Source organism: Prosopis cineraria, unplaced genomic scaffold, assembly GCF_029017545.1.
Source record: "Prosopis cineraria cultivar Desert tree isolate PC_DT_omini unplaced genomic scaffold, ASM2901754v1 PC1, whole genome shotgun sequence".
Classification (NCBI taxonomy): Eukaryota; Viridiplantae; Streptophyta; class Magnoliopsida; order Fabales; family Fabaceae; genus Prosopis; species Prosopis cineraria.
This window is the reverse complement of record NW_026555332.1, coordinates 7453878-7475000: the sequence shown is the minus strand read 5'-3', so window position 1 is coordinate 7475000 and position 21123 is coordinate 7453878. Positions and strand designations below refer to the sequence as shown.

General features: G+C 30.6%; 2 protein-coding genes and 1 long non-coding RNA gene across 5 annotated transcripts; 2 read left to right on the top strand and 1 right to left on the bottom strand.

Moving 5' to 3' along the window:
• LOC129287758 (probable inactive ATP-dependent zinc metalloprotease FTSHI 3, chloroplastic) lies at positions 1 to 6129 on the bottom strand. The gene is given in 5 exon segments (XM_054923992.1): positions 1 to 390; positions 947 to 1049; positions 1051 to 1248; positions 1438 to 1761; positions 4746 to 6129. Coding segments are annotated over 5 exon segments (1932 nt in total). The 5' UTR covers positions 5850 to 6129; the 3' UTR covers positions 1 to 187.
• A 4357-nt stretch (positions 6130 to 10486) lies between these two features.
• On the top strand, positions 10487 to 12491 carry LOC129305760 (uncharacterized). 2 transcript variants are annotated; one of them, XM_054945817.1, is made up of 4 exons: positions 10487 to 10625; positions 10773 to 10867; positions 11716 to 11872; positions 12157 to 12491. In XM_054945817.1, exons 1-4 carry the CDS (start codon positions 10539 to 10541, stop codon positions 12271 to 12273), a joined length of 456 nt encoding a protein of 151 aa, XP_054801792.1. In that variant the 5' UTR covers positions 10487 to 10538; the 3' UTR covers positions 12274 to 12491. The 2 variants fall into 2 exon arrangements, with proteins under 2 accessions (XP_054801792.1, XP_054801802.1); XM_054945827.1 differs by having other exon boundaries at positions 12143 to 12491.
• A 6940-nt stretch (positions 12492 to 19431) lies between these two features.
• Positions 19432 to 20580, top strand: LOC129307008 (uncharacterized). Of its 2 annotated transcripts, XR_008592288.1 has the most exons (3): positions 19432 to 19568; positions 19810 to 19972; positions 20245 to 20580. It is a non-coding gene; the product is annotated as an uncharacterized LOC129307008 (long non-coding RNA). The 2 variants fall into 2 exon arrangements; XR_008592286.1 differs by having other exon boundaries at positions 19810 to 20580.
• Positions 20581 to 21123: the final 543 nt, after the last annotated feature.

The following is a 21123-nucleotide window of genomic DNA, read 5'->3' as shown; positions in this document are numbered from 1 at the left end:
TTTTACTGAGGATTAAGCCCCTTCTCATATTAAAACAAATTTGACAGTTCTGCAAAAGAATACAGTGGTTGCCTAACCACCAATGGGATTAAGATATCTAACAAGTGATCAAAATTTGTTATTACTAACAAGCAAGGAAACAAATCCTCGAGAAGTAAAATGGATGTAAACATCCGTGCAAACGCATTCATGAGCTCAATGCTTGATAGCCAAAGGGTCCTTGTGAATCATTCTGTGTTCTATCACTTCTACCCATCAATGATGGCATCCAAGGGAACATCTTCCCTAGCTCCTTGCTTATTGCATTAGGACTCAACTTCTTTTCATTGATTCCAAACTTTGCTCTTTCAACAGCTTCCATTATATCTTCTCTAGTCACAGTTTCACCGCCTGCAAAGTTCAAACCCCATATGTTTTGCATTACAAGTCATCACCCATCATCTTCATCGCAGACTTGAAAAATATCAAAAATGATGAAATCCTTCAAGTCCTTTTTCCTACATTCTCTTCAACCTAAACATTATTCTAAGGGCATGATTTGTTGCCCAAAAGAATGAGAATGAAATAGATTTAAAAATATAAAGGCACAAATAAAATGATCTAAATGTGGAGGAAAGACAGTCAACAATGTTCACGAGAAGGAAAGGCAATTTAGCTCATGATATTAAAAGTCATGATTCATGAGGTTTGCAGAGTGCATAGTCATTATTATATTTGTAGTTATGTGGTATCGAGTTTTATCATGCTTATCATAACAGAAAAATATAATTTAATTCATTTTTTTGTTTTTATTTTTTTAATCCATTCCATTTTCATCATTTCTAACAGCCAAATAGGCCCTAAATTGTAATCTGTTTTAACATAAGGTGTCATCTGATGGATGATTTTGAAAGTTACAGCAAAAGAGGAACTTGAGTATAAATGGTAACTCATAAGTGAGTCTCACCTCTACGAGCAGCAAGCAAAGCAGCTTCATTGACAATGTTTGCCAAGTCAGCACCTACAAAACCAGGGGTGAGAGAAGCAACTAAATGACATATAATGCTGGTTTTCTTCCTCCAGAGGAACTCCTCTTAGATGTACAGCCAGTATCCTTCTCCTTCCTTCTTCATTGGGTTCTCCTACGAACACTTTCCTTGAGAAACGACCAGGACGGCATAGAGCCGGATCCAATGCTTCTGGCCTATTTGTTGCTGCAATAACAACTACTCTCATCTCTGACTCAAATCCATCCATTTCTGTCAGCAACTACATAGACAGAATATATAGAGAAGGTCAGATTGTGAAGTCAGCCCTTGAAAATTATGAACAAGTTGTATATCAATTCTTTTGTTAAGTTACTCAAGATGTTAAGAGGACTAATTATAAAATGAGTTGCATGGTTACTAGCGGAAGCAACAGTGATGAGAGGAAAATGCAAGATAGTCAAAAACTTGCCTGATTTAATGTTTGGTCACGCTCATCATTGAAACTTCTCCCACGTCTGCCTCCAACAGCATCTAATTCATCAATAAATATAATTGATGGTGCAAATTTCCTTGCTGCTTTGAAAAGGTCTCTAATTCTTGCTGCTCCTCTTCCCACAAACAATTCGACAAATTCACTGGCTGATACAGTGAAAAACGGTACACCAGCTTCTCCAGCAACTGCACGTGCAAGTAATGTTTTCCCAGTTCCAGGAGGACCTACCAGTAATACACCTCTTGGCAACTTGGCTCCTAGCTTTTGGTACTGAATATCTCCTTGCATACATGAAACTATCTACAAGAAAGGGACTAATTCAGGAAAACAATCAAAGTTGCTTGGCCATTTACAAGAAAATTTCTTCAAGCTACAATGAATGATGAATAACACCAGGTTAGAATATATTCTCTTTAATCTTCCTAATCTCAGTAAAAAATTAGTTTCTGAATTTACTTTTATAGTCATTACAATCTAGTCCGCTCAGTTTCACAAGTGAAATCAATTCTATCCCTCTTTGCACCGTTCTTTACTTTTCTATGACATAATGATAAAATAATGCAAGAGTCCATAAGGATGCTGCACTTTCTTTCCAACAAATATATCAGAAAATATTTAAATCACACATATCAAGAACAATCCACACATCATTGTGCAAGCCGACCTGATCTAGCTGTATATCAAGAGCATCTATGTAAGTGTTATCGGCCAAACAATATGGTTGACTTCTTTAAACTTGGAGAACTAAATTATAATGATCAAAAGTAAAAGGACTAAAAATGTACTCATCTAGAAAACTTGACCAGCAAAATTTTCCTTGTCTTACTTTCTTCCTGAACTTGCATGTTCTATACCTTGTCCTCGAGGAATTTATCATGAAATGTGAGGTGCTATCTACATGGCCTTTATCGAAGAATTGCAAAGTTGTCATTTCATGTATTAGGTAGCATAACGAAATTCAAGACCTCCCCATTTCAAAACTCATGGGTCATCATAACATATTAAGACAACATTCAATCTCCTTTTAATCAATTGCCTCACTCAAGGTGAGTAAAGACGCAATCGGTGCCATGCCAAGCCTACAAATTAGCACAACCAAAGGAGAGGGGGAAAAAATACACAAAAGACTCGGATTGCAACATATGACGTTTGCTTTACTAATGGGCTTTTGCTTAGATGTATCAAAACAAAATTGCCATTTAGGTTCCTTGAACAGTTGAACCTACAGATAAACTGGTCAGTGTCAAACTCTATGCGTTGGACTTGGACCATCTGCAATAAATACAATGGTAATCCTTTTCAAAAATGACATATAATTCATTATAAATCACCTGCAGAAATTATAGAGACACTAGAATGCCTGACAATGATCCCTGGTAAGAATCAATTATGCAATTTTTGATGCAGATATAGCCTTACAAACATTACAAACAACAACATCAAGATGCGAAAAAACAGAAGTTGTCAAGCACTCATTACTCACAGCAGAATTTTGAGGAAAGGGTTTCAAATAATAAATTAAAAAAGAATTTTCAAGTAAAAGATCCAGATGGGTCTGGTCCACATAAAGGCGTCAAAAACATCAACATAAAATATAAAATCTATAGGGAGCCACACCATTAGTAATTCATGAATAATGCAACTCTCTTGGTAATTTTTTTTCCCTTTCATTCTTTGTCGATACACTTCACTTGACTCTGCAACTTTTTTCCCCTTCAATCTTTTTCAACACATTTTAACAAGATTTAAATGCTAGAAAAATAATACAATCTTCCAAAAACTTTTAAGTTATTTTATATCCTGTAAATCGCACAGGGAAAAAAATATCCAATTGGACTGATGATAGGAAATAAGAATGTAGAAGGACCAAATCAGAAATCTCAGTCATCCAGGTTCCAAAAGTAAGGGATATTCCTAGAAATGAGGACATTAAAGAGAGGAAAAAAGGAAACAATAGAAGCAAGGTAGAAATGTGCTAAGGGGAAGAAGAGAGATGAATTTTGAACTCCTCATCTGGCTTACCAAAAGAACAACAAACTTTAGATATGAACATTCAGAGACTCGAATGAGTAAAATAGACCCAAATATCATCATCACAAATTTTGGTGAAGACTGTATTACTCTAGATCACCCAATGCTAAAAGAATACGATTCTAGAGTAGAACTCTCTAAGCCTACACTACTCTCCTTCATAGGCTTAAAAAAACCACTCAACTAATTGATGTCCCCTATTATTATCCACTCCCAATAACCAAAAAGAAAATCCTTGTAGTCTTGACAAACCTCTTAAACTATAGCCAAAAGTAATTTTGTAAAACAGCCTTTCTGGGAATCTAAACAGCAAATCACTCTTGACTTATATTGCCTTACTGGGCTAAACTTGCCACACCATGCTTGGGCTACAACAGCAAGTGGTTATAGCTAATACTAGAAAAATTGAAGGAAGAGGCTACAGGAAGCAATTGTACGTGGAGAATTCCCCAAGTCCATATAGTTAATGATTGGAAAAGGCTAACTCAATTGTACCTGAAGTACATATGATTTATGATGAAAGTTTATTCATCTAAAGGACAGAGCTCAAATGAAGTTGTTGAAGGAGCCAAAACATGAATACACAAGGGTCTATAACAAAAGCTAAACATGTTAATAAAATCAATGGTCAAAAGAATATTTAGATATTTACATATCAGAAGTAATCTCAACTGTGGTTGTAAAGAAGCTAAAATATCATATATAATTACTGTGTAAACTGAAATTCTAGACTATCAAGTTTGTGTCACTGCCTTAGCTCCTGGTACTAATAGTTCTAATGCTTTTGTACCATCCCATTTAGCTGCTATGTTCTTTCAATCGAAAAGAAAAATTACTAAAGATTTTAGAGGAAACTAATTGACGTTTGCTTCTGCTATATTTCTTCTCCGAACTATTAACAGTAACAAAGCCTAAATTAAGTAGTTTAACTTCTTTTATATTCTGCTATAAGTTGTTATACCGTATTTCTTCTTGCATGCTATATACTAGCAACATATTTGGATCACATTTTAGGAATCACTACATAAGAGATTCCAAAGAAACAATTATAGTCCATTTTATAAAAAAAATGTCATCTTAAATCTAATTATCTTTAACACAAGTCACTCTGATGGCTCAATTGCAAAATGGACTTCTGTTTAATGGTGGAAGAGACTTAATGATAGAAACTTAAATGATCAAACAAACAAAAAAAAAAAAATTCAATTCTATATTACATAAATACTCAATCGTGACAAAAAAGAGATCATTACCTCCATGAGCTCTACTTTCGCGGCATCAACACCTTCCACATCATCAAATCCAACATTTTGGGTATGAGCTTTTTGCTTCTTTGCAGGGCTATTAGCAGCAGAAAGTTGACGATATAGAAGCCACATCAATGGAATCAGAGGTATCCACAAAGTTAACACTGTTACCAAAGTAGTCCTCATTGACATTAACATTGACTGAGGGGCTGAGCTATATGTAACCCCCCTTTCTCTCATTAAACTAACAAGAAATTTTCCGTCATGATCAATCTTTCTTGTGGAATACTGCCACTCAGCAACAGAAGTTCGGGTCCTTGAAAACTTACCTAGTACATTCACTAGCTTCGTTGGGCCAGTTTTTGAAGTGTCATCACTTGCAATCTTATTCACATCTTGATCAACTGAAACATTCATTTCTTGCGAATCTTTATCAGTAATTTGCTTGTCTTTAACATTCTGAGAGTCCATATTATAATATATCCGTCGAGATCCCTCTTCAAGTAAAACTCTAGTAACAGATCCATTTTGAAGGTTCGTAATTAAATCTGAATATGGAACTATTGTTGGAGAGGGCAATGCCGTCAATTTCAGAAACAGGTAACAAAGGCCCAATACAATGGAAACTGAGGTAGAAAATGCCACTGCTCTAATATTCTTCCGTATAAAGATTCCCACCTCATTCAAAAAGGATTTAATCGGAAACCTTTTAATTCTTGTCGCTAGTAACCGTAACCTTGGCCGTAATCTCAAAGAAAATCTCTTTCTAAAGCTATTGCCTTCCCCTTTACCATAGTGAGTCTTTCTATCTTCTCTACTTCCATTCATCAGAGGTTCAATTCCATTGTTACGGACAAGATCATGTTGAGAACGAGAATTAGAACCATATGGAAACCTCGACAAGTTTTGGTCAGAATAGTCAAGTTTATGATTGCAGAACAACCCATGTTGAAATTCGAAGCAATGATTAAACCTCACAGAAGGAAAATGAAACGAGCGAGTGCAGAAAACACCACGAGACCCAAAATATCTTGATCCCGCCATACTAACTCCAAAATTGTCGTGGCTAACAGATAAGCCAGCACTACAAGTAACAGAAAAACAAGCCATACCTCAAAGAATACATATATCCAGAAAACCTGCTAGCTAGTTCCCACTAAACTGCATTTTATCTTATCCAAATTTTCAAGAATGAGAATATACGGAAGATGAAGTAGCTAAAGATTTTCTCGAAGCCATCGTCTCCCATGAAGACAAGAAGAGTGCTACTATTATCTCTGATATTTCAGCAAGAAGATAGGGGATTGCCGAGCCTGAAAGAAAAATGTGGGATTATGGTGTAATTGTGCTAAACGTGGAAGAAGAGAAGCAAAGTGGACGTTTTCCTGTGACTCAATTTGTAAGGCACATCATCCGCTTTTTTTTTTTTTTTTGGTAAAATCTTCCTGTTTAATGGTGCGCAATGGGAATGTTCAAAGTATTGTTAATATTGGACTCATTTCTTGGGCCAGATTTGTTGGCCCAATTAATTAGAGACCTTTTAAACAGGAACAGCCCATTTAGATTGATTATGTAAAAAATTCATTGAATAAAAAGAGAAAAAAATGGAAAAAACAATCATTTTATTAATGATTTAATATTTATAATTTGGTAAAAAATAACAACAACTATGTAAGGTCAATGATAAGTTATCCTAGTGGCAAAACCACTTGCGCGAGTATGATTCGAATTGTTTATTAGCATGTTTTTGCGGTAGTTGTAAACATTAAATTGATTTTAATATCTAAAGTCCATATCCTGAATTCCAAGCCTCCAAATCAATGATATTTATCATCATTTCAGTTTCTTGACATCTAGAGTAATGAGCGCACTGCTATTACCTTTAAAATGATAATTACTTTAGTTATTTAATCTCAACCATTCATGAGACTTAAAAAATAATAATAAATCATCTCATCTTGAGATTCAAAACACATTTTTTAAGATTTTTAAAATATTTTATTTTGCCTACTCATATAATCGATGATTATATGAATCTTTGCGTTAGTTGTAAATATTAAATTTATTTTAAAAAAATTAAAAAATATTGTATACTTTTGGAAAAAATTAATAATTAATAATTTGGTCCCTTTTTTTTTTGGTAAAATGATACTTTAGTCCTTTATGAAGACGCCAATCTTCTCAACCCAGATCTTATTGTCAAAATCTTTCAATTTCTAAAGTCCATATCATGAATTCCAAGCCTCCAAATGAAATAGTTTGAGTTAGTTTTTTTTTTATAAAAAAAAATAGAGAGACAAAATGGGTTTTCATGACTAAGGGCATGAAACATTTTTTTTCATATAAAAGAAAATGTATAATTGTACAATAAATCAATAATATTTATTCTCATTTCAATTTCTTTACATCTAGGCGTAAGGAGCATCCCAGTATTACTTTTAAAATGATATTACTTTAGTTGTTTAATTTTAATTGTTCATGAGACAAAATTGGTTTTCACGACTAAAGGCATGACACATTTTTCATGTGAAAGGAAATGTATAATTATTCAATAACTCAATAATATTTATGTTCATTTAAGTTTCTTCACATCTAGAGTAACAAGCAAACTAGTATTACTTTTAAAATAATATTATTTTAGTTGTTTAATCTTAATCGTTTGTGAGACCTAGAAAATAGTTATAATTCACCTCATCTCAAGGTTCAAAGAACATTTTTCAAGATTTTTAAAATGATTCATTTTGTTTATTCATGCAATTGATGATTTTGTGAATCTCAACCATTTATTGCAATGAATTTGAGTCATTTGACGAAATAATTTAAACAACACATGGTTTTAAAAAACCATTGTCTTTTCTATCATAAACTTAACATCTGATGAAACTTTCGATGCACATTGTTTTGATATTCCATAGCTTTCTTCATTCTTCGACTCATCTATGTCTATAAAGCTCTATTAGCTTGTGTGTTTAGACACAAGCCTGTAAATAGATCATTACAAATTTTTTATTTGCCCTGTAGAAAGAAACCACTCATGAAATCTAATAGTGATGAAGAAAAAGGCAACGATATTTACTAGCGACTCTTGCAAGGGTTTGTGCTTTTTTTAACAAAAATCATATCAACAGAATACCAAAAGGTATTCAATCTAAGCTTTTATTTATGATTTGTTTGATACGATTCATATTCCAGCAACCTCAAAGGCACATTTGTTAAGTTTTAGAGGTAGATTATACAATATATTCAATATTTTTATGTATTAATTGAATTTTTTAACATGCTGTACAACTGTAGATAACTTTGAAAAATCTATATTTGAAATGAATGGAGGGCTCCAACAGCACATGTATGAGAATGTGATGATATTTGCATATGGGGTCATCCTTGAGGTTAGTGAAAAGAAAAAGAAAAGATTGTTCCTGTTGTTGAACCTCACAAAGTCTCTCCATTTTCTTACACACACACACACACATTAAATAGATTATAAATTTTAGAGAAAATTACCAAAAATCCCTCACCGAAAAATTTATTTTGCTAAGGTAGCTTCAATTTTTGAAAGCATAAAATTTTCTTTTAGGGTCGCTTTGAGATCCAATCACTATTTGGACCATTCATGCCTACCGACAAGCAAGGAACAAGAAGCAGGTCAGGTGGTGAAATGAATGTCTCTCTAGTAAGCCCTGTTGGTCGTGTTGTAGGTGGTGGAGTTGTTGTTCTTCTCATGCATGCAGGTAAACAAACTATTGTCTTTCTAAGTACCTGCAACTCAATCTCTAGAAGGCTCTTACCAATGACTCTTATAGGAAAGTGAATTCAATTACACTAGAGAGCAAGAGTGATGGGCTATGGGAATAGTGCTTTTAGGTATTGTTGGAATGCCCATATGAAGAAAACAAGCTGCTGAAGAAAATTAATTTCAAGCAAGATTAGAGCCTCCACATGGTAACAAACTCCATAGCAGCCAGTCAGTTTGTGTCAAAAAGCTTCAATGAGAAAAGGAGTTCAGATGTTATGAGTCTCATATAAGTATCCACATTCCATCTTCTTTGAAATGTATTGGAAATATAAATGTTCATGTACACCTTGTATTTTGCAGTGGTTCCAGTTTGAACTTGTCTGGGAAAGTAGCCAAGAAGGCAAAAAAGATTAAGATTCTTGTATTCATGTATATATCTTTTTATACAGTTGAGTTTTTGTAACCACTTGACATATTTTGTCTATATGTCTTTCATTAATTTAAACTCTATTTCTTGATAAAAAAAAAATTAAACCATGTTTCAGTGTTCCTTTATACCATTATATAATACTAAAATTAGTGCCAATTATTTCTAGTTATTCCAAATTTTTCTAAATCGGTCAGGTTATGCATTTTCAGGACAAATATGAAAATTCATTTTCAAGAATTCTTTTTTCCAAGTTTTATCTTCTATGGATGAACCATTTTTTTTCATATAGAATTTCAAAAATTCAAAAAAATTTAAAAAAAAACAAAGGGTATGACTCCTTTTTTGCTTATGTTTTTAAAAAATATCTATTGCTGTTTCATGAAAATAAGAAAATTTTTAGAATATCAATTTGCGTTTCCATGAAAATTAAAGAAACAAGATGCTATGATTCCTTTTTGTTTATGTTTTTTTAGAATTGAAAAACATAATCATTTTATTAATAAAATAATATTGGGAGAATGTCAATTAGGTCTCAAAAGTTTGAATTAATGATAGTTATGTTCTAAAAAAAAATTTTTAAAAAATGAATTGTAAATATCAATCAAAATAGTTGCAAATAGATATTCCTCCTACAATCTAAGAATTATCTAGATTGATATTTTAAACTTATTTTTCAAAAAGCTTCGGTAGGGACCTAACTATCATTAATTTAATGCTTTAAGACTTAACCATCATTCTCTCAATAATATTTATAATTTGAAAAAAAAATGTTAAACAATAACAAGTATATAATGTCAATGGTAAATTATCTTAATGACAACACCACCAGGTCTGAACATGCATTAACATGTGTGTGCATGAGTTGTAAATATTAAATTGATTCTTAAAAATAAAAAAAATATATAACAAATATTATGTACTTTAAGAAAAATTAATAATTGGTCCTTTATGAAGGCACCAATCTTCTCAAGCTAATTTTACTGTTAAAATCTTTCAATTTCTAGAGTTCATATCATGAATTCCAAACCTCCAAATCAAATAGGTTAATTTAATTTTTTTAATAAAAAATAGAGAGACAAAATTGGTTTTCATGACTAAGGACATGAAACATTTTTTCATATGAAAGGAAATGTATAATTATACAATAAATTAATAACATTTATGCTCATTTCATTTTCTTTACATTTAGCGTAAGGAGCAAGCTAGTATATATTATTTTTAAAATGATATTATTTTAATTGTTTAATCTCAACCGTCATCGAGACATAGAAAATATATAGGTATGTGTCACATTATCTCGAGGTTGGAAGCACACTTTTCAAGATTTTTAAAATAGTGCATTTTGCTTTACTCATGCAATTGATGACTTCATGAATTTCAACCACATTCATTGCAATGAATTTCAGTCATTTGGCACACTATTTTGAAAAACTATTGTCTTTTCTATCATAATCCTAATGTTTGATAAAACTATTGGCGCACATTGTTTTGATAGCCCATTGTTTTCTTCACCTTTAGACTCATCTGTTTCTATAAAGCATGATTAGCTTGTGTGTTTAGACACAAACTTGCAAATAGATCATTACAAAATTTCTATTTTTTTTTGATAGGAAGAAATCACTTGTGAGATTGAATGGTGATGAAGAAGACAATGATACTAGCAGCTCTTGGGAGGGTTTGCACTTTTTTTATTGAAATCATATCAACGGAATACCAAAAGGTATTAAGTTTATGCTTTTCTAATGAGTCGTTTGATGTGATTCATATTCTAGCAATTTCAAAATTGCATTTATTAAGTCTTAGAGGTAAATTATACAATATAATCAATGTTTTTATGTATTTATTGCATCTTTTTACATGTATGCAGATAGTTTTAAAAAATCTATATTTGAAATGTATGGAGATGCTCCTCAGTCACATGTATAAGAGTGTGGCGATGATTGCATATGGGGTTTCCTTGAGGTGAGTGACAACAGAAAAAATGCCTTTTCCCCTTGTTCAGCCTCACAAAGTCCCTCCATTTTCTCTACTATTCCAATGGTCTCTAATGGTATTTTTGGGTAACTCTCTATTGCAATCTTCAAAGACATATGGCAAATAGTAGATTGATACTAGCAAGCAACAAGGAAGAAGATAACAATATTAATGTACCCTGCATTTTGGAAAGTTACGCCTTTTTGGATTTTCTTTTAAATTTAATATTTTTTTAACTATTTGATAATCAAATTAAATAAATAAATTGATTAAAAGCATATTACTAATTATTTTTATTTTAAAATTATATTTTTTAAAATAATTAAAAAATAGATTTGAAATTTAAAAAATTATTGGATTCTTCAATAATGATATCATTAGTCTAAACCAATTTAAAATCAAATAAACTTGATTTCCAAGGTATAGAGAATCTGAGACATAAAATTGCAAGAATTATTCTAAGCCAAACTCTATTTATAATACGGAAACACGTGTGAAACTTTATTTTGTTAAATTTTCTTACTTTTAGCTTGGAAAAAAGATAAAAAAATCAAATTTTGACCCCCACTTCCAAGATCTTTTTCATCTTGGCCCCCCATAAGTTGCCCTGGATTTTTCAGGGAGTACAAGGTCTTAAATTTGAGCCCATATGGATGTAGAAAACATCTTTAAAAGAGTTATTCCTAATTAGCCTGACAATATTTGAGTCGGCCCAATTAAATAGTCACCTCTCACACACATCTTAACTAGATTGTAAATTTTAAGAAAACACCAAAAAATTTATTTTACCAAGGTACTTGCAAGTTTTGAAAGCATAAAATTTTCTTCTAGGGTAGCTTTGAGATACTGTCATTGTCTGGGCCATTCATGCCGACTAACAACAAGGAACAAAGAAGCTGGTCAGGCTGCTTGAGTGTCTCCTTAGCAAGCCCTAATGGTCGTGTTAGAGGCGGTGGAATTGCTGGTCTTCTTATTGCTACCTGTCCTATGCAGGTAAGGTTTTTTTAAGCATGTTTTTATCATTCAAATGGGCTTCATGTTTGCGTGGTAAGACTATTTGAAATAGCCTCTGTGGATTCATTCTCTGGTTCACTGCATTTGCCATGCAAACGCCTAGCCCATATCAGTACTGTGTCAACTATGGATATTCTTTGGCTTCTTGAGTTGTCATCCTATTTGGTTCTTGATTTAAGTTTATGCATAGTGTATGCATGTGTTGTATCTCTCAATTATCTATGTGAATTTTGATATTTTTGATTTAAGTTAATGCTTTCAAGGACTATTGGAATGCCCATATGAAGAAGAAGCTGCTGAAGAAAATTTCAAGTAAGCTTGGACCCCTACATGGTAACAAAGTCCACAACAACAAGTCCATTTGTGTCAAAAAGCTTTAATGAGAGAAGGAGGTCAAATATTATAACTCATATAAGCATCCACTTTCATGTCATCTTCTTGGAAATGTAAATGTAAATGTAAATGTTCATGTGTATGTCTTGTATTTTGTAGTGGTTCTGGTTTAAATTCATCTAGGAAAGTAGCCAAGAAGGCAAAAAAGATTAGATTCTTATATTTATGTATCTATCTTTTTGTACAGTTGAATTTTTATAGCCAACTTGACATGTTTGATTTATATGCCCTTCTTTAATTTAAACTCAATTTCAGATTTTCTTCGTACTATTATATAATACCAAAATTCAGTGCCAATTATTCCAAATTTTTCTAAGTCTTGTTGTCAAGGTCTACATTTTAATGATAAATATGACAATTCATTGTCAAGAAAATTTGTTTCCCAATTTTTATCTTCCGTGGATGAATCACTTTTTCCATATAGAATTTCAACATTTCATGAAAATTGAAAAAACAAAGGGTATGATTCCTTTTTGTTTATGATTTTTGAAAATGTTCATTGATGTTTCATGATAATGAGAATATTTTCAAAATATCTATTTTCATTTTCATGAAAATTAAAAGAACAAGGGACTCTTGCAGATATAGATTATATTATAAAACCAAATCAAGTAAATAGTTTAACATTTATTATATTTTACATTATAGTTGATTTATTATATTCATAAATGATATACTGTTGTATATTAATAATAAACTCTTTGTAAATTTTTAAATTTTTAATAATAAACCCATTGTATATCAATGAGAACTGGCGATACACCTAAATTTTAAAAATTTTCATACTTTCTGGATACAAGAGTTTTTTTTTTTTTGCCAGTGAGCCAATTTATCCAACAAAACAAAGAATATAATTCATTTTTATTTATTTTTTTAAGAATTGAAAATAATTATCATTTTATTAATAAAATAATATTGGGAGAGTAACATCTAGATCCCAAAAGTTTGAATTAATAAAAGTTATGTCCCCAAAAAAGTTTTCTTAAAATTGAATTGTGAATATCAATTTAAATAGTTACAAATAAAATTTTCTTTACATTAATACATAAATACGTATTTACAATTGAAACTCTTAAATTTGTAATTATTTGAATTAATATTTTCAACTTATTTTCATAAAACTTTGTTATCATTCTCCAAATAACATATACTCTTTTCGTTAAAAAATATAAGATATTTTTTAAAAATTTAAATGTTTAAAAATGTAAAGTATTTTTAATTTTTTGAGGTGTAATTATTATCTTTTTTTAAAAGTGCCCCTATTAATGAATAATTTTATATTTATTGTAGGGTGTTTAGTAGTAATAAATATAAAAAAATAGGGTTAGTTTTAAAGTAGGTAACTATTTTCTTGGAGGTAAAATTTAATTAAAAATACCTTATATTTTTTTAACGAAGGGAGTATATAATTTGAATAGAAAATAATAAACAATAATAACAAATATATAATGTCACTGAAGATAAGTTATCTTAGTGGCAATATCATCTCTTTGCATAGGCATGAGGTTTAAGGTTTCAATCATGCATTAACATGTGTGTGCATGAGTTATAAATATTAAATTGATTTTTAAAAATCAATATATATATATATATATATATAACAAATATTATGTACTTTAAGACAAATTAATAATTTGGTCCTTTATGAGGGCACCAATCTTCTCAAGCCAGGTTTTATTATCAAAATCTTTTAAATTTCTAAAGTTCATGACTTCCAAACCTCCAAATCAAATAGTTTAATTTTTTTGAAAAAAATAGAGAAACAAAATTGGTTTTTATCCCTAAAGACATGAAACATTTTTTCATATGAAAGGAAATGTATAATTATACAATAAATTGATAATATTTAATGCTCATTTAAGTTTCTTTACATCTAGCATAAGGAGCAAGTTAGTATTACTTTTCAAGTGATGTTACTTTAGTTGTTTAATGTCGGGAAAACATAATCATTGGTCTTAATAATTTTAGGATTTTGCTTTTAATCCCTGCCTGATAGGGACCAAAAATATTGAAATTATATTAATATGAGTAAACAACTATAGGGATTAAAAGTAAAACTTAATGAAATTATAAGGACTGACGATTGCATTTTTTGTTTCAATCACAATGTTTCATGAGACAAAATTGGTTGTCATGACTAAAGACATGAAACATTTTTTCAAATGAAAGGAAATGTATAATTATACAATAAATCAATAATATTTATGCTCATTTATATTTCTTTACATAAAGAGCATGCTAGTATCAATTTTAAAATGATATTATTTTAGTTATTTAATCTCAACCGTTCATGAGAGATGTAGAAAATAGAAAATAGTTATATGTCACATCATCTCGAGATTCAAAGCACATTTTTCAAGATTTTAAAAATGGTGCATTTTGCTTACTCAAGCCATTGATGACTCCGTGAATCTCAACCATTCATCATAATAAATTTGAATCATTTGATGAAACTTAAATAGTACATTTTGTTTTTTAAAACCATTGTATTTTCTGTTATGAACTTAACATTTGATAAAACTGTCGGTGCACATTGTTCTAATAACCCATTTTTTTTTCACCTTTAGACTCATCTCTATTTTAGTGTATAATTATACAATAAATTGATAATATTTATGCTCATTTAAGTCTCTTTACATCTAGCATAAAGAGCAAGTTAGTATTACTTTTAAAGTGATGTTACTTTAGTTGTTTGATGTCGGGAAAACATAATCATTGGTCTTAGTAATTTTATAAGATTTTACTTTTAGTCCCTATCTTATAGGGATTGAAAATACAAAAATTATATGAATCTGAGTAACAAATGTCACTTAGTTTTGTTGAACTATACGGGCTAAAAATATTAAAATAGCTACAAGAACTAAAAGCAAAACTTGATAAAATTATAGGGATCAATGATTGTGTTTTCCTTTCAATCGCAATGGTTCATGAGACAAAATTGGTTTTCATGACTGAAGACATAGAACATTTTTTCATATGAAAGAAAATGTATAATTATATAACAAATAAATAATATTTATGCTCATTTATGTTTCTTTACATAAGGAGCATGCTAGTATCAATTTTAAAATGATATTATTTTAGTTCTTTAATCTCAACCATTCATGAGAGACATAGAAAATAAAAAATAGTTATATGTCACATCATCTTGAGATTCAAAGCACACTATTCAAGATTTTAAAAATGGTGCATTTTGTCTACTCAAGCAATTGATGACTCCGTGAATCTTAGCCATTCATCGTAGTGAATTTGAATCATTTGATGAAACTAAAATTACACATTTTGTTTTGGAAAACCATTGTATTTTATGTTATAAATTAACGTTTGATAAAACTGTTGCACACATTGTTCTATAAAGCGCAATTAGCTTGTGTGTTCAAACACAACTTGCAAACAAAATTTTCATTTGCCATACAGGGAAAAATCACTCAGGAAATCTAATAGTGATGAAGAAGGCGACAACAATAATAGAGGCTCTTCCAAGAAATTATGCTTTTTTATTTATAGAAATCATATCAATGAAATACCAAAAGGTATTATATTTAAGCTTTTTAATTTGAGTTGTTTGCTATGATTCATATTCTTGCAACTTTGAAAGCACATTTATTAAGTCTTAGAGGTAAATGATATAATTAATAATCAATATTTTTATGTATTAATTGAATTTTTAACATGTTGTACAACTATAGATAACTTTGAAAAATCTGTATTTAAAATGAACGGAGGGCTCCAACAGCACATGTATAAGAATGTGATGATATTTGCATATGGGTTCGTCCCTGAGGTTAATGACAAGGAAAAAAAAAGATTTTTCCTTTTGTTCAACCTCACAAAGTCGCTCCATTTTCTTACATGCATATATATTACATTAAACAGGTTATAAATTTTAGGAAAAATTACCAAAAATCCCTCCCTAGAAAATTTATTTTGCCAAGGTAGCTGCAATTTCTGAAAGCGTAAAATTTTTTTATAGGGCCACTTTGAGATCCAATTACTATCTAGACTATTCATGCCTATCGACAAGCAAGGAACAAGAAGCAGGTCAGATGGTGGAATGAGTGTCTCTCTAGCAAGCCCTGATGGTCGTGCTGCAGGTGGTGGAGTTGCTGCTCTTCTCACACAGGTAAACAAACTCTTCTCTTTCTAAGTACCTGCAACTCAATCTTTAGAAGGCTCTTATCAATGACTCTTATAGGAAAGTGAATTTAATTAGACTAGAGAGCAAGAGTGATAGGCTATGGGAATAATGCTTTCAGGGACTATTGGAGAATGCCCATATGAAGAAAACAAGTTGCTGAAGAAAATTAATTTCAAGCAGGATTGGACCCTTCACATGATAACAAACTCCACAGTAGCGAGTCAGTTTGTGTCAAAAAGCTTCAATGAGAGGAGTTCAGATGTTATGAGTCTCATATAAGCATCCACATTCCATCTTCTTTGAAATGTATTGGAAATATAAATGTTCATGTACACCTTGTATTTTGCAGTGGTTCTGGTTTAAACTTGTCCGGGAAAGTAGCCAAGAAGGCAAAAAAGATTAGGATTCTTGTATTCATGTATATATCTTTTCAGACAGCTGAGTTTTTGTAACCACTTGACATGTTTTGTCTCTATGTCTTTCATTAACTTAAACTCTATTTCTTGATAAAAAAAATTAAACTGTTCCTTTATACCATTATATAATACTAAAATCAGTGCCAATTATTTCAAGTCATTCCAAATTTTTCTAAATCGGTCAGGTTATGCATTTTTAGGACAAATATGACAATTCATTGTCAAGAATTTTTTTCCAAGTTTTATCTTCTATGGATGAACCATTTTTTTCATATAGAATTTCAACAATTTAAGAAAATTAAAAAAAAGAGTATGACTCATTTTTTGCTTATGTTTTAAAAAATATCCATTGCTGTTTCATGAAAATAAGAAAAATTTTAGAATATCAATTTGCATTTTTATGAAAATTGAAGAAACAAGATGTTATGATTCCTTTTTGTTTATGTTTTTTTAGAATTGAAAAAAACATTCATTTTATTAATAAAATAATATTGGGAGAATGTCAATTAAGTCTCAAAAGTTTGAATTAATAACAATTATATCTTCAACAAAACTTTTCTAAAAAATGAATTGTAAATGTCAATCCAAATAGTTACAAATAGATATTCCTGTTACAATCTAAGAATTATCTTGATTGATAATTTAAACTTATTTTTCAAAAAAATTTGGCAGGGACCTAACTATCATTTAGAGTCAGGAAAACGGGCCGAGCGCGTCGGGCTAGCCCGTTTAAGCCCGTATAAGAGTAGGGCCAGGCTTGTAAATAGAACTATAAAATGGTAAATCAGGCTTAAACGGGCCGGCCCGTTTAAGCTCGTTTAATCTATAGCTTAAAAGGGCCGGCCCTGCAGGGCCGAGGGCCAGCCCATTTAAGCCCGCATATGCATTTTTTTAATTAATTCTCATAATTTTCACTCTTTTTAGATTTAAAAAAAATTAAACTAAATCTTACTCCATATCACATATTAGCCCATATTTACTGAGGATGGAAGGCAAAAAAAAGAAGGAAAAATAGCAATGAAGAATCACTGATAAAAAATTATATCAATTAAGGATCACTTGTTGTCAAAATTTGAGTAGATACTTGTGAATTCGAGTTAGCCTTTATCAATAAGTATTCATTTAGATTTTAATAATAACTCATTTTAAATTAACAATAGTTCATTGTAGCTTGTTTTTTATTCAGGTTTTGACAACAATTGATTCTTAATTGATATAAATTTCATATAGAAATCCTTGGCTACTATTTTCTAAAAAAAAATACAACCTTAAATCTCCTAATTCATCTAGATCCATGATAATGATTCATTCAATTTAACATTTACTCTTCTAATTTTGATTGGGTGTTTGTCGGCTTAGCCGATCCATTGCTTATTACATTGCTATTATTTTATTAGTGTTTTTAGTTCATTTAGATGTTATTTAGTTAGTTTTTTTTGTACCTTTCTTGATTGAGTATTATATTAAAATGAAGTAATTTTTTATTTGATTAAAAAATTTAAAAAAAATAAAAATAATTAAAAGGGCCTAAAGCCCGCAGGGCCGGCCCTGAGCCCACTATGTCAAGGGCTGGCTTCAAATATCAAGGTCCTAAAGGAAACTCGGGCTTAAAAGGGCTGGCTCTTTTAAGCCCAAGCCCTTCAAGGGCCGGCCCTTTTTACAAGCTCTACTATCATTAATTTAATGTTCTAAGATTTAACCATCATTCTCTCAATAATATTTATAATTTGCATAAAAAATGTTAAACAATAACAAGTACATAATGTCAATGGTAAATTATCTTAATAGCAACACCACCTCTGTGGGCATGAAGTTTAAGGTTTGAACATGCATTAACATGTGTGTGCATGAGTTGTAAATATTAAATTGATTCTTAAAAATAAAAAACAAAAATATATAACAAATATTATGTACTTTAAGAAAAATTAATAATTGGTCCTTTATGAAGGAACCAATCTTCTCAAGCTAGATTTTAGTGTTAAAATCTTTCAATTTCTAGAGTTCATATCATGAATTCCAAACCTCCAAATCAAATAGGTTAATTTAATTTTTTTTTAAAAAAGTTAGAGACAAAATTGGTTTTCATGACTAAGGACATGAAACATTTCTTCATATGAAAGGAAATGTATAATTATACAATAAATGAATAACGTTTATGCTCATTTCATTTTCTTTACATTTAGCGTAAGGAGCAAGCTAGTATATAGTATTTTTAAAATGATATTATTTTATTTGTTTAATCTCAACTGTCATTTAGACATAGAAAATATATGGATATGTGTCACATCATCTCGAGGTTCCAAGCACACTTTTCAAGATTTTTAAAATAGTACGTTTTGCTTTACTCGTGCAATTGATGACTTCGTGAATCTCAACCACATTCATTGCAATTAATTTGAGTCATTTGATGAAATTTAAGCAGCACACTGTTTTGAAAAACTATTATCTTTTCTATCATAATCCTAATGTTTGATGAAACTATTGGCGCACATGGTTTTGATAACCCATTGTTTTCTTCACCTTTAGACTTATCTGTTTCTATAAAGCATGATTAGCTTGTGCGTTCAGACACAAACTTGCAAAAAAATCAATACAAAATTTCTATTTTCCTGGTAGGAAGAAATCACTCATGAGATCGAATGGTGATGAAGAAGAAGGCGATGATACTAGCAGCTCTTGGAAGGGTTTGCACTTTTTTTAAGAAATCATATCAACGGAATACCAAAAGGTATTAAGTTTATGCTTTTTTAATGAGTTGTTTGATGTGATTCATATTCCAATAACTTTAAAATTGCATTTATTCAGTCTTATTTCTAGTTAAGCCTGACAATGCTTGAATCTACCTAATTAAACAGTAATAACTCACACACATCTTAAATAGATTATAAATATAAATTTTAAGAAAACATCAGAAAATTTATTTTTCCGAGGTACATGGCAATTTCTGAAAGCATAGAATTTTCTTCCAGGGCCGCTTCGAGACTCTATCATTGTTTGGACCATTCATGCCAACTGACAACCAAGAAACAAAGAAGCTAGTCAGGATGCAGGAGTGTCTCCTTAACAAGCCCTGATGGTCATGTTGGAGGCAGTGGAATTGCTGGTCTTCTTATCGCTACCTATCCTATGCAGGTAAGGTTATTTTAAGCATGTTTTTATCATTCAAATGGGCTTCATGGTTGCATGGTGAGATTATTTGAAACAGCCTTTGTGGATTCATTCCTTGGTTCATTGCATTTACCATGCGAAAGCCTAGCCCATATCAGTACTGTGTCAACTATGGATATTCTTCAGTTTCTTGAATTGTTATCCTATTTGGTTCTTGATTTAAGTTTATGCATGTGTTGTATCTCTCAATTATCGATGTGAATTTTGATATTTTTGATTTAAGTTAATGCTTTCAGGGACTATGGGAATGCCCATATGAAGGAGATGCTATAAAAGAAAATTTCAAGCAGGATTAGACCCCCACATGGTAACAAAGTCCACAACAACGAGTCTTTTTGTATCAAAAAGCTTTAACGAGAGAAGGAGTTCAGATATTATAACTCATATAAGCATCCACTTCCATGTCACCTTCTTGGAAATGAAAATGTTCATGTACCTCTTGTATTTTGCAGTGGTTCTGGTTTAATTTCATCTAGGAAAGAAGCCAAGAAGGAAAAAAAATTAGGATTCTTATATTTATGTATCTATCTTTTTGTACAGATGAATTTTTATAGCCAACTTGACATGTTTTATTTATATGCCCTTCATTGATTTAAACTCAATTTCAGTGTTCCTTTATACCATTATATAATACCAAAATTCAATGCCAATTATCTCAAATTATTCCAAATTTTTCTAAGTCTTGCTGTCAAGTTCTACATTTTAACAACAAATATGACAATTCATTGTCAAGAATTTTTTTTTTCCAATTTTTATCTTCTATGGATGAATCACTTTTTCCATATAGAATTTCAGCATTTCATAAACATTGAAAAAACAAAGGGTAAGATTCCTTTTGTTTATGATTTTTCAAAATGTTCATTGATGTTTCATGAAAATAAGAATATTTTCAAAATATCTATTTTCTCTTTCATGAAAATTAAAAAAAAAACAAAGGACTCTTGTAGATATAGCCCATATTATAAAACCAAATCAAGCAAATAGCCCAACATTTATTATATTTTAAATTATAGTTGATTTATTATATTTATTAATGATATACTGTTATATATTAATAATAAACTTCTTATAAATTTTTAATAATAAATCCATTGTATATCAATGAGAACTTGCCA